The 14522-nt window shown below is 37.5% G+C and overlaps 1 protein-coding gene across 2 annotated transcripts; it reads left to right on the plus strand.

Annotated features, from left to right (window-relative positions):
- Positions 1 to 600: 600 nt before the first annotated feature.
- Positions 601 to 7784, plus strand: khdrbs1a (KH domain containing, RNA binding, signal transduction associated 1a). 2 transcript variants are annotated; one of them, XR_002648794.2, is made up of 10 exons: positions 628 to 921; positions 3278 to 3399; positions 3509 to 3625; positions 3738 to 3884; positions 4297 to 4680; positions 4783 to 4856; positions 4987 to 5045; positions 5297 to 5474; positions 7408 to 7469; positions 7618 to 7784. XR_002648794.2 is itself a non-coding variant. In XM_022663212.2 (8 exons), exons 1-8 carry the CDS (start codon positions 765 to 767, stop codon positions 5401 to 5403), a joined length of 1167 nt encoding a protein of 388 aa, XP_022518933.1. In that variant the 5' UTR covers positions 601 to 764; the 3' UTR covers positions 5404 to 6200. The 2 variants fall into 2 exon arrangements, 1 of the variants encoding a protein (XP_022518933.1); XM_022663212.2 differs by lacking the exons at positions 7408 to 7469; positions 7618 to 7784 and having other exon boundaries at positions 601 to 921; positions 5297 to 6200.
- The last annotated feature ends 6738 nt before the right edge of the window (positions 7785 to 14522 follow it).

Genomic DNA, 14522 nt, shown 5'->3' on the forward strand with positions numbered 1-14522 from the left:
ATGCAACAGTGATTAATGTTACACTTACAAATAACCTGTAATAGCAATAAAATAACTGTTTCCTAAATATGGATTAGCATTATAATATGAATTATACAATATTTGGTTTATCTTTTTTACCATGTCTCATTATTTTACCTTGTCTTAATATTTTAACATATTTTAATAAATTATTATATTGAGGCCATACTTTCATTATAAAAATACAAAGCCATCTTAAAGACTCAGTATGCAAGCCCATTGCCACCACTAACATATTTTTTCTTATTATTAAATAAACTGCCATCTAATTATTTTGCAGTATGTTATTATGCAATAATAAGTCATTAGTATGAAATAGTAAGTAATTATTTTAAAAGAAAAAAACTTTTTTCCCAAAGAAAAAAAAATTGATATCTCAAAATAATAAAGTAGTATCTTAAAATAATGAGAGAGTAATGTGCTGGGTTTTTTTAGGCGGGAATGGGCTTCTATAGTTCTGTTGTTTGTGGTGAAATTATGTATTATATATATATTTCAATATATTTTATATTATATAATATATTTATTTATTTAATCATCGCGCAAAGCCCAGGAGCCTCGATTTCACACCTCGACGTCATTTCCGTCTTCCCCCTCCGCGAGCTCCTTTGTTAGAGAAGCAGCATAAAAAGGCCGTTTCTCTGTCGCGGCGGTACAGCAGCTCTTTCTCCTCCAGCTTTCTCTCCTTCACACAGAACCTCCAACACTACAGAAGCCCCGCGATACGGAGCTCATTTTCCTACATGGATCCGATGGACAACCGCAACAACAACAACAAAGGAAAGAAGATGAACCCCGGCGGTAAAATGGAGAGCGAGAGCAAGTACCTGCCGGAGCTGCTGGCGGAGAAGGACAGCCTGGACTCGTCCTTCACTCACGCCATGAAACTGCTGTCTGCAGGTACAGGCCGTGCATTTTAACTACTTTTAACTTAATAAGGTTACATTTGGTCTTAAAATTGGGAAGGTTTTTTTTTTTACTATTTGCATCTGGAAACTCGTATGTAATAGTGGCCTAGTCGGAGGTGAGTAACGTTAACTTAGCCCTGGTCCAGAAAGTAATAATCCATCCCATGGTTTTGTACCAAGTGCTTGGGCTGTTCAAAACTGTGCAGCTGTACAAAACACTCTGGGATGGATTTTTACTTTCTGGGCCTTAGTTACCCAATCTGGGCCTAGTTAGCTATGTTAGCTTAGCTAGCTTTATTTCATGCATAATTTGTCTAGAGTTTAGCTATTTTTTGTTATTTAAAGCTGTTGTGCATTTATTTCTAAATGTTCAGACGCTATAATAAGTATTAACTTGCATTTAAATGTAACTACGAGGCCGATGATTTGGGGCTTCTTGGTTTGAATTTGGTGGTCCACCTTAAATCTTCAGTCTAGACAATGTAAACCATTCTCCCGCGCCACAGTCAAACCAATGCAATATTTTAAGGTAGACTAACTCGACAAAGACGCTATCTAAGCTAACAGCTAGCTTTACGAATCACATGGTAACGTTATCGCTGTATTAATCACTCGTAAAGTGGGTGTGGGGCCTAGCGAGCTAGCTAGCTAACTTGGCTAGCTCAGGAACCTTAAATTCATTTTGTTTCTAAAAAAAAATATAGCTATATAGCTAGCGTTAGCTAATGTAGTTAACGCAGCTATAAACTATGCTTTTAATTTCGGTGTATGTTTTTTTTTTAGTTATCTTAGCTAACCTAGCTAAGCTACATAGCTAACGTTACGTCGTTAAGTCTTCAGATTCAATAACGTTAAATAAGAAACAAAGAATGCCCATCTCATTTAAGCTGGTGTTACGAAACTTGCTTAGGTAACACATTATAACCTAGGTCTTATCTGGCCAACTTGTATTTTTAATTGAAGACATGCATTTTTTCTGGTTACTTACAGGCTAGTTAGTCTGCTTAAGTCTTTATATTCAATTCAAATGTGAATACGAGGCCGAAGATGGCGTCTTGTTTGAATGTGCTGGTCCACCTTAAAGCTTCTCTATAGGCGCCATGTTACCCCTTTTCCGCTAAACCATTAAACGATCCAACATTTTAAGGTCAACTGAAAAAATAAACTAAGCTGATTTTAAGCAGTTTTAAGTCATCAGCCACGAAACTGTTCACATGGTCTCTAACCTTAACGTTACTTAATTATCTAACAAGGTTAGCATGGCAGCTAACGAATTATGGCCGTTTCAATGTAAAATATAAAAGTATATCGATTTAAATATACGCCTCGCATTTTAGTGAAGTGCATTGATTGCTTCCACTCTTTCATTATCCACCTTAAATTCCCTTTTATATGCGCCATGTAAAAGCTGCTCAGGCGCCACTGTTTCTATTGTATTATTTAAGGTGGAACAGCAACCCGGCTTTTGTCTAGCTTAGCTTTTGAAAACTAACGTCACGGTTAATTTCGGTGTTTAAAACTGTTATTGAGCCAAGATGTTAATTGAAACGCTGGAAACAAAGTAAATAACAACCAATTATAAATATCTAAATCGCATATGATCAATAATGCGGATCAGTGCCGTGTTTCATGTGTTCTGCTTCGAACAATGGATTTACCCACAAACACGTGGTTAGCTGACGCTGTTGTATGTAGAGAATAAGGGGGCCATTTACATCATTTTGTTGGTGACCGACCATTTAATACATTTCCCCCACTTAAAATAACTTACTAGGTAATATAACCGCATCTGTAAAAAAAACCTACATTTTTGATTGGACTTGGATGTAGCATCATTTGTTTAAACCACTGCTTCTTAACAACTCTTGCATTCAAATATTATGGTTTATGTTGCTCATAGTCTTATTGATTTCGTGTTGTGTTTTAAAATGAAAGCTTTGCAAAAGACCTATTTCAAGTGATCAATTTCATCAGGTTGTCCGAACTAACAACAACTAAGAGACCCAGGCTCTGTCACCAGTCGGCTCACAGGATTAATGCTGAGGTTTCATATCATTTTCGACCATTCATGCTAATGGTTAGACTGTTTTATAAGATGTGGGATTTTGGTTTAGCCCAGTTGCTAGGTAACTGCAATTACAGGCTAAATCGTTAAGCCTGCAGTCTTGATATCACACTATGCGCTTCTGAAATTAATTTATATCAGGACAAACTGGGACCATTCCTGTGTTTCCTCACTGCACATCTGATTAGATGGTTATTTTGTTTAGTGTGAGCAAAGCTTAAGTGATTCCTTCATTGAACAATGGGAGCACATATTTTTTTTAATTGCCTATTTTGTGTTTCAGAAATTGAAAGGATCCAAAAAGGAGAGCCCAAGAAAGATGAAGAGGCCTACTTGGACCTTTTTACTGCCAAGAATGTCCGTGTGAAGGAGCGTGTGCTTATTCCTGTCAAACAATACCCACGGGTGAGTTACTTATTAGAAACATGCAGAACTGTATGTATTTCCTAAGATGGGTGAATTTCGAATAATGGCTAGATCCCATTAGTTTTAACGCTGTCCCTCTACCATTTAGTTCAACTTTGTGGGCAAGATTCTTGGACCCCAGGGCAGCACCATCAAACGACTACAGGAGGATACAGGTGCCAAAATCTCAGTCCTGGGCAAGGGCTCGATGAGGGACAAAAACAAGGTAAGCAGTTGTTTCCCACTGTTATTAAGCACAAGGCCTCAATTCTTTTATTAAACTGCAGTAAAATCTGTAAGGAATCTGTTTCTTAATGTGGTTCTGCTTTTTGGTTTAGGAGGAGGAGCTGAGGAAGGGAGGTGAACCCAAATATGCTCACCTTGCTATGGAGCTGCATGTCTATATTGAAGTGTTTGCTCCAATCCCAGAGTGCTACCTGCGAATGGCTCATGCAATGGAGGAAGTCAAGAAGTTCTTAATGCCTGTACGTCTCTCCTAAAATCTTAATAAAGATATAATTAATTAGCTGTTGTGATTGTTTGCTTTGTTACTTGATTGCTTAATGGCTATAAACTTAACCAGATCTGTGCACAGTTGGAGCGCTTTAGAAGTCATTGGGTTGTGATCTTTTGCACAGGTTTTTACCATTTGTCTAATTGGACGATTTGCACGTTCCAAAGGTTAATGGCTAATGGTTCTTTCCTTTTAAAGTACATGATGGTGTTTAGTTGGATATGTAAAACTAATATGAATAAGATATAGCATACATTAACTCACTTTTTCAAGTCAGCAGCACTAAATCATAGTTAGCCACACTGCCCCTCTTTTTGTTAGGCATTTGCTCCTGTAATTTGTCCAGTGCTATTGCGTTAATTGTGCTTTCTTTTGGTTTTCAGGTGGAAAACATGGATGAGATGCATGGAGACCCATTCATGGATGTTGGTTATCTGAATGGCTCACAAGATGGTTCAAACCGTGGAAGAGGTGGTCCAGTCAGAGGCCGTGGAGGTCCACCACCTTTGGCTGGAGCTAGGGGACGTGGCATGCCCCCTCGTGGTGGCGCACCCCGTGGTGGAGCTCCTAGAGGAGGTCCTGGCCGAGGAGGTGCATCAAGAGGTGGGGCTCCTGTGGGCAGAGGTGGCCCACCTTCCGGTGGCTCCAATCGTGGAGGAGCTTCTGCACGTTCCAGGCCCCCTAGTGCCCCTCAGAGGATGGCCCCCGCACCTGTGCTTTCTCACCAGCAGCATCACCAGCAGCCACCAGAGTCGTACGGAGAATATGTGAGTTTCTGCAGCCTGTTTTAGCTTTTGTTGTCAATCAAGTACATCTTGGGTCTTGGTTTAATCTCAATTTCTCTAATTAATGGCTCAATTTCCTTCTAGCCTTACGAGGAGTCCTATGCGGAACAAGCTTATGAGGGTTATGAGGGCTATTACAGTCAGCCTGCTCCACAAGCGTAAGTAAACAGACCTTTTATAAGCTGTATGTTTTTAATGTTCCCTTTCAGTCAGTTGAATAAATACTATCATTTACTGAAATATCCAATTAAACCTTTGTTTTTTTGGTTCTTTTCTTTGTCCTAACAGCGATACAGAGTACTATGACTATGGTCATGGTGAGGCTCAGGAGTCCTATGGATCTTATGGTAAGGAACTGTCCACACAGCACTTGCAATTTAAAATCTGGGCTTACCTCAAATGTCTCCTTTTGAACTATAGAAGTGTTCAGATTAAATGACTACACCTTTAAAAGGAATTACATTATATAAATTTAGCAGTACCCTGAATATGAACTAGTTATGTCATTAAAATAATTATTGATTATCAGGCTAAATCTGTAACCATATGAACAGTGAATGCTAAATGCTGATTTTGGTAATTTTCTCTGTCCTTTTAGCTGAAGATGACTGGGAAGGTGCTGCTTGGGGTGGTACTGGTGGAAAGTCGGCATCCTCGAGGCAGAACAAAGGCGCCTATAGGGAGCACCCATACGGAAGATTCTGAGACGTGTCTAAACACTTTGGTTGCCTGGGCAGCCGCCTCCCCGTTGTAACTCCTCCTTTTAACAACACAAAGTAATTTTAGATATCTTTCTTTTTCTTGTATGTTTTTGTTCAGTTCTTTTTATTTGCCACAGACTGCTTTTAATGCTTAAAAGTTGATGGGACACAAACCTTTTGTGGTTACCTGTAAGGACTGTGCTTATTCTTTTGTTTATTCCTATTTGCCTTGTCTTGCGCATTGATATTTTTGCTTATGATTTTGACCGGCTGATCATTTGAGTGTAACTAGGGCTATGTCTCTTGGGTAGTGTATTTTGCAGATTCTTTGGATAGACTAATGTGCTTCTAATGCAAAATCTTATGCATGGTAGACCTGTTCACTTATTTTGTATATAAAAGCGCTTTTGAGTATCGTAATACACAAAATAGCCTTTTCAAAATGAAGGGGGAAAGTAAAGATCTAGATAAACGTTTAAAACAAAACAAAAAAAAGACCCATTGAAACAACCTGCAGTGTATAAATATGATCAGTTTTCACAAACCAGAAGAAAACTGTACTTTTAGTTTATGCTGTTCAAAGAAATGCCCAATTGTCTTGAAAAATGACCAGCCCAAAATGTGTATAAGTTAACTGCACTTATACTACACTTACTGAAACTCCAAAACTCTACTTTTTGTTTTGTATAGATTTTTTCATAAAATACAAATCTGTGTTCGTTGCCTAAATAGGAAACTAAATCTGTTTTTGTTTTCTGTAGAATGTCAATAAAGCGCAGTGTTCTTTTCCAGCTAACAAAACTTGGTATTTTGGTTATTTTTAGAAGACTGTGTTTAAATGGCACACTAACCGAATTAAGTTCTAAAAAACTGACCACTGCATGCAGAAAAAAACACATGTACTTTTATACAAAGCTGAGTTTGTTCCTTGCCAAAATATTGTGTATAAACCGTTGCTTATTAGAATCCAAATAGATAGCTACTGTTAAATTGGGAAAATGCCTTTTGTTTTTAATTAAAATCAGTCAAATGCCCAGTTTGCTGAATTTAAAAAGTTTACTGAATATAATAAATACTGTTATCAACATGCAATTACTTTCCCCCTGCAAATGTACTTTCATCTGCTCAATTATGAGTTCAATGATTTATACACAATACACCAAGTAGTTATAATGTCTTGAAACGTGTCTGTGCGCTCTTAAGCTGCACTAAGACCATCTGATGTCTTTGACAATTTTATTGCTCACTCCATATGTTTCTTCCATTGAAAAGGATCATGAGGCGAGACCTGCAAAGTCTAAAAAATAGCTTCCCCCTTATAAGGAAGGTAACGTATAATTGAAAAATACCAAGAAGTCTCCAGAACAAAATCTAGTGTTTGCTACAAATCATGTAGTGTTGTCCATCAAAATGTAAGAAGGAAAAAGGGAGAACGCCTCTTACCTCGTGCTCGACGATATAAATGTATGTGTAGTGTGAATGAAACACGTACTGTGGAGAAGATTGAAAACTTGCAGGCTTTACTTGGCTTTCGTGGGCTGACAAAATAAAGAACAAAATTGGGGAAGGAGGCGTAAAGTCTAGGAAGCGCAACAAAAAGGTAACATCTGCCCTAAATCTCTTTCTCAACATAAATGTTTATTGTTTTGTGTTTAAGAAAAAACATACAAAAAATAGTAGAATTTTAGACCTTAAGTTCAAAATCTGTAGATGTAATTAACTGATTTTATTATTCCATTTAAAAGTGGTTTTGTAAACCACCTTAATTTCTTTTTGTACTGTGTAGAAATGTAGTGCAACTCTTGCTCTAAAATATGGTTTAAAAAATATTATTGACTAAATCCTGATTAAATAAAAATAGTTCTATTAGTCTAAGTTTTTAAAAATAGATTTACTAAAATTTAACATAAAAAAAAGCATGAGTTGTGTAACTTGTAGTAAGTTTTGGCTCTGTGTGATTGTGATGATTTACTAACTTTCTCCTCACCTGTGTTCTGCTGTCGACCAGATGCTGCTGCTGATACCTGATGGTTTTCCTCAGGGCATAAGTGATCTGACAGACCACGAGAGGTAAGCGTCAGTAATCTCAGTGTAATATTGATTATCAACTAGTGCATATGAATGCAGACTTTTTATAATCGATAAATTGTTCATTTAAATTTCTTTTTATTTTTTTTCTACCCCTTTCCCCAACCCTGCTTTTCTCTTCTCTAAACAGGTGGTGGGTGCAATTACTGGTGAACGGTGTACTAACCTTATTTTTCTATGCTTATCTTTTTATCTAAAACTTTTTTCATGATCGGGAATGCAAGTTACTTTTTTTAAACATTTTTACAGTAAATTTATTTGTTATTGAAAACTCAGTAAACATTCCACTTTTATAAAGACTTGTCTGGTTACTTTTTCTTTTATATTTTTACAGTAATAACCTCATTAGCTTTTAGACAGTCAATAGAAACTCAGACATGGGGAGAATAAGGATAGGAACTTGAAGCTGCAGTATCAGCCCTGAGAGGCAGAACAATAAGTGACTGTATTGTGCAGGGTTATCAGAATACTGTGCCTGTTGGCCCTTAATTTTCCACAAAACAGACCCCAGACTAAACCGTAAAATGAAATTGTAAATTGTGTAATCACAACAGGGTGGCCATATTAGGCTTGGCCTCAGAGTTTGGAGACTGGTGTTTGGCCAATACATTAGGAACATTTTAATACAAGCCTTCTAATATGCAAGAAAACAAACATTTGAGTTATTTTTGTTTTCTAACATTGAATTTCTCTCACAGCTGTTTGTTTTTACCAAGTATGGAAGTGACTCGTTGGAATTAACACTAATTAATAAAAAAAAATTAAAGATTTTGGCCACATTTATCGGGTGTGAATATATCGCAGGTTTTGTCCAGTCTAAAGGACGGTCAGTCTTTGCAGGTTAATGAGGGTAACATTAGAGACGGGGCAATGACTGCTTAAAACCACATAATGGATCATCAACCCATGCAAAAAAAATAAACGTTTGCACAGTGCATCTGTAAAACACATTTGGAAATGGATGAAATGTGAGCTAAAATATTTTGTGTTTTTCAGACGTTTTGTAATGAGTCTCCATATTAAATTATACATCAAAGCTAAAGAAATTAATATTCTTTAATATTTATTTTGTGATTGAGGTTAATGGTTTAAATGGTGAGTGGATAGTTCAAATCCTTAATGGCCACAAGATGGCAGCACAGCAACTCCAGAAAAAGATCAGAAAAGCTGTGGAACTGTTCTCTACTCATAGTATAAATATTGTAGATAAAGCCAAATCAGAAATGCATGTGGGAGACTTTCACTCTCAGCTGAACAGTCCTTTCTAAAGCTATGAGAGTCTCTAGAGGACATTTCCCTGGTTTTAATTTCTATTTTTTATTTTATTTTTTATTTTTTTGTGGTTTTATTACCAGTCTTTTTCTTTCTGCTCTGGAACTTTAAATTCAGCTCTTCTGTTGACTCAGGTGCCGGTGTGTTAAAATACCACACGAACACTTCAAATATGTGTGCATTCCACATAGTGGGTTTGTGTATTTTGCTTCATTTCATGTACGTCATGTCAGACGTCTGAACTGGAAATCTCGTCCCACCCGACTTCACGCAGTTCCAGATAACTGTTCTGATAAGTGTTCTCAGAAAAACAGTAACTATTAATAAGATTACATTACATAGCTGCATGGCAACTGACAAACATATATAAACATAAATGCTTATTCTGAAAGGCGTCAACTGTTACAAAGGCTGCTTAAGTCAATTTAATATACTCAAATTGTATAACAAGCAAAATTGCGTAACATAAACAAATTTAGACTGCATGGGTATTGCACACTGTTTATAAGAAATGTTCGAAAAATGAACAAATCTGCATTCTTTTTAACTTCTGTGACCTTTGCCAAAATATTTGAGATATTAAACATTGTCCTTCCATCCTTTTCTGCAGTTAGTGAAGTTTAATCCTAGTTGTGCGCTCAGACCCGTCTATAGCATCTCTTAAACAAGCCTCTACAGCATTTTTAACAGATTAAGGCAGATTTCAGGATGCGTTAGTGGTGTTTTCACAGCAGGAGCATGTATAAAGTGGTATAAAACAGCTAAATTCTGAACTTCCTTTTCTTGTAAATGTTTAAAACCAATCAAAATCAAGATATTTCAGGCACACACAAATAATCAAATGACTTTTTTTTTATATACTTGTGAATTGTAAATAGGATGGTTGCATTATTACTACAGACCTTGAATTAGCTGGCAGGCTCCAGAAAACTTGAGTCACCCTTTGTTTGTCTCTTGGGGGCGTGTTTGAGGCTGTTTGGCGCCTCCCATAAGAAATAAATAAGCAGCTGTTGCCTGCCAGTGTGAACACAATGAGGGTCAATGAGTAAAACTGCAAGGCTCTTTTGAGTCATTTTAAAAAGGTATAAAATAATTGTTCATATCCTTAAAAATTGGCCTTGCTCTCTCTCTGGGTTGGTAGATGGCGCTTTTCCCCTCATCATTCCTAGGGTGATGGCAATCAGCACAAGATGTCTGTGAGCTGATGTATCAAAATTTAAATGAATAAAGAATTATTTTATCAGTTATATTATTAAACTATTCTGCTTATACTTAATATGCATTATTTTGATATTGACCGATACATACACTACAGAAACAAAAGCACCTGTTCTGATTAATACGGTCTGGGTTTTAGAAAGGTGCATTACTCAGTCATGGGGTCCTAGTCAAATGTTGGCAGTAAAGGAGGTTGTCCCGAAGAACTGTGTAAATCCCAGCTATTCAGAAACCCAGGCCTGACTGTGATTCAGCGTCTCTTCTGTTACACACTAATCCTGAGAACTTTTCACTAAGCTAATTCCAAACTTCACAGTTCTTCAGCACGTCACTGCAATCTGAAACCGTATCATTCATCTTCCTGAGAAATAATTAATCAAGCCCACACCATTAAGAACAGTCCAAGTGACTGACTGACAGACAGTGATGTGTAATCCCTGTCCACAGGTGGAGCCGTGGATTACATTAGTTTACATCACAGCTTTTATTGCCACATTTTCACTTTTACAAAAGTCTACTATGACAGTTCCAAACTTTCCAAATGACCCATTTAGCTAATGAGTGTCTACAGTGATTAATTGTCTGGTTGTTTGCCTAATATTATGCACCTGTTTGCAGCAAGTGTTGGAATGATCTAAATATATAAAAAATAAATGTAATGAATGACAGAAACAGAACAACAACCTATCAACAGGACTGTGATAAATTACATTATACTATAAATGCCAGTGTTGCACAATAATGGCACTCTGCTCGAAGCTCTACACATATTACTCCAGCACATACATTCATAAAGCTGGAGGTCCAAAAGCCACTGGCAGAGTCCTGTACATCACTTCAATTTCTCACTTTTTTTTTGTTTTTGGGGATATTTTCCTTTTTACAAATAATGCTGTAACAGTACCAAAATACCCATTTAGCTGCTTTTTTTTTTGTCTACACTGATTAGTAGCCTGGCTGTACTCATAACCTTATGCACGTCAGCAATAAGTGTGGGAATTAGCCAAATATAGCAAGATAAAACCAAATAATAACACAAAATTAAAAGTGTTATAAAACAATAGTTTATATCAATGAAAATTTAATGGACGACAGAAACAGAACAGCACCCTACCTATAATACTGTAATAGATTAAGTTACACTACACTTGATCCCATAATGTGATTTGTTGAGAGATATTGTAAACACTGCCAGATTTGAAAAGGGGGAAGAGGGGGCAACTACCACACATGGTGCCCACGGTTGGAGATGTGTCACTAATGTGCCCTCTAGAGTAGCAGAAAAGAGATAAAAGAAGTAAAAATGTGCTGTAATGAAGTACCTTCTATGCTACACCTTTTAGGCAGGGTCTCAAAAGATAGTGTATATTGTAGTGCAGAGTTACGTGATCCTCTAATGAAGAAGTGCATCAGCAGTGGATTAAATGTGATGAGGTGCCCTTTATAGGTTTTAATATTCTGTACCTGTTAGCAATGAATATGGGAAAGTAAAGCAAAGTACTTTTTACACTGCTCTGGAAAAAAAAACTTAAAAAATCCTCTTTCTAATCTCCTATTGCCATCACATCATTGTTTTTTCGGAATGTGTTGTGAAATATCTTGGGTTCAGCAATTTTGTTCACAATGTTCCAATTTTTCTGATTTGGGGTTATAACTCTATTTAACCAAGAGATAACCTTTTATTAAATCAGTTAAGGAGATATATGAGGCGTGTTTCTGATTCTTTGGAAAAAGTCTGCAGCCATACCAGCCTTTTGCTAAAAGATTAGTGAGGCGTCAGGGTCTTCATCACTGTTCAAATATAGAGCATAACTAAACCCATTAATCGGTGGTTCAAGTGGTTCATCTGTGCCAGGAATGTCTGAATGTCTGGATGATTATGTAATTTGTAATGTTAGTTTGAAAGCTGAAGCTGAAAAGAGAAAGGCTTTTTATAACAGTGATTCACACCAGGCTTCTACGTGCATCATGGACTACTTAAAGCCACTTTCTGTGGAGTCGGACATTTTCAAACCAGGATCATGAAAATCAATCAGTGGAAGCAAAAACAGCATGTAAAAACCAAACGTCATGAATCCAGATCTCATTATCAGATTTCTTAATCAGATTTTGGCCTTACTCTAATTTAAGAATTCAGAGAATGATGTTTACTTGACTACTAGAATAAACAGATAACTGCAGTAATTAATTTAAAGTTTTATTATCAAGAATCATCAAGTTTTGCCCAAAATGTCAACTTTACAAAGTTATGTAGTAAATGTAAACGAAGAGCACTTACTCTCCTAACACCTCTAACACACTAACTACTTTTAACCTCATTTCCTTCTTTCCCTCCTTCACTCTTCTATCTCATTATTTCCCTTAGACCTCCTTTAGGCCCTGTCTAAAGATATTTTTACCTTTAACTTTTATTATTTTTGTTTCTCTTTGGACAAAAGTGTCTGCTAAATGTAATGTAATGTAATGTAAATGTGAATAGAGTTTATTCTGTTTTTGGAGCGTTTGGGCCATTCATTATGGACATAATAATAATAACTCTTTCTGCTCTCGTTGAAGGCGGTCGCATTTTCTTTCTCTCCCTCTCCTCCCCTTATCTCTCCTGCTTGGCTTCTCCTGTCTCGTCTGGCACTGCTATTCCTTAAGAGACTCTCTTCACACTGCTCTTCAAACTAAAAGAAATGGATTTGATCAAATGATCTCTCAATGCAATTGACACCATCTTCTCGACGAGAAGCCTGGGTTCGGGGGAACCTGCTTGTCCTGATGGAACGTTTGCAGCTGGCTACACGAGGGACGCGTGGGAGACGTGGCGGACCGTGTGCCTGGCGACTCTTTCTGTGGAGGACATCGAAGACGTCTACCTTTTCGGCACAATGATCACAGGGTTCTTGCTGATTGGATTAGGCATTGCCCTGGTGTATCGTGAAATTAAAAGTGTGGGGACAGCTGTCAAGGGCCCCCAAAAGCTGCCCGACCTGATTGATGCGGTGGGCAGAGCTGTCGGCACTCAGACTGTGACTTTTAACCGCAACATGGAAAACATCTCGGAGAAGCAAACGGCTTTGCAAAGGAAGGTGGAGAAAATTGAGACCATGATGGACAATAGAGAGTGACCATGCTAAACTGGAGAGCGGTCACTCACCTAAACAACTGAAGTCTAATCTGCTTTCGGCTCCCGCCCTATCAGCACTCGGCCTTGTGGATGATAGGGAGCATTCCTCCAAAGAACACTGTGACGTGAATCTCTCCCTGTTTACCTAACGACCCCCCCACCTCCCGTACCCCTTCCCACGCCTTCATTGCTTGGTCTCTTGTGTATATTGTATGTGCCTATGTGCTGAGGTTTTTTTTGATGTTCCTACACTGTGCTCTTCAGGGCACAGTCTAGGGGTATGTTTTTTTACCCTCTTCTTCCCCCTTGTATCCCTCTAACTGAAGAAATGATTGGCGGCGCGTGCACACGCTGCGGCTTACCCTGTCTTCCTATCCTGTCCTGTTTCCCCCTTGTATGTTATTGTATGGATGGGTTGATGGCTAATTTCGCTGGTTGACCATGTGACAATAAAGGCAATTCTGATAATATAAAAACAACAACAACAATTGATTCAGATTCCGATAATATTAGAATACCAAAAACAATACAACATGGTATGTTTCAGATAAGGAAGTAAAATGTAAAAACAATTCCTAATCTTTTTGGTATATATATCAGTCAAAAGTTTGGACATACGTTCTCTTTTAGCTAGAGAGAGTTGATGCTGCTTTGTGCAGGTTGGTCAGACTCTACCATCATCAATGCTGCTGAAGATCTTTGTGAAAATTTAATCCAGAAACACTGGATTAAAATAAATCTTGTGAGGTTGCAGAACATTACTGACACAATATCACAGTGAAAGCAGCGTCACGCAATCAAAGATAAAGACGATCCAACTAAATATTGTAGTAAGTGACCTTTTTTCTTTTGGTGGCAACTTTTTTTGGGGCCAGTCAGAAATAGGTGGATTGGTCCCTCCAAAAAAAATGATAACGCAGAAAAATTAGAAATTGTTTTAAAGTAAAACTAATTAAAACATTTAGAAAGCATGTTTCACATACTGGCTCTGATTGTTTTGTGGTTTTTCACTTTGTTTATGCTTGAGTTGAGATGCCTGTTCAAAAATGTCCTGCAATCTGCAGCAGCTTCACTGACCCGAGCTTTCTCCTCATTGGACGTTGGGGAGTTCACCAGCTTTACAGGCGAGGTCACAAGTGACCAGAGCAATGAATCACAACAATGACAATATACTGCAATAAGAAAAAACAGATTTTGGATAATGTCTTGTTCTGCTAACAGACTGGGAGGGTTTGGGTTATCTAACGTTTATATAAACTGCTGCTAAAAATCTCTATGATATGTAAAGTTACATTCCTTTAAAAAAATTATTTTGTTTTTTGTGATTAACTGTAATTCCACAAATGTTCAATTTAAATCATTTTAGCAAATGTTTCCCCCCACCAATTTCAAAAAATCCTACGCCTTTGCTCTTCAATATTAAACTTACAGTG

Source organism: Astyanax mexicanus, chromosome 7 (genome assembly GCF_023375975.1).
Source record: "Astyanax mexicanus isolate ESR-SI-001 chromosome 7, AstMex3_surface, whole genome shotgun sequence".
Classification (NCBI taxonomy): Eukaryota; Metazoa; Chordata; class Actinopteri; order Characiformes; family Acestrorhamphidae; genus Astyanax; species Astyanax mexicanus.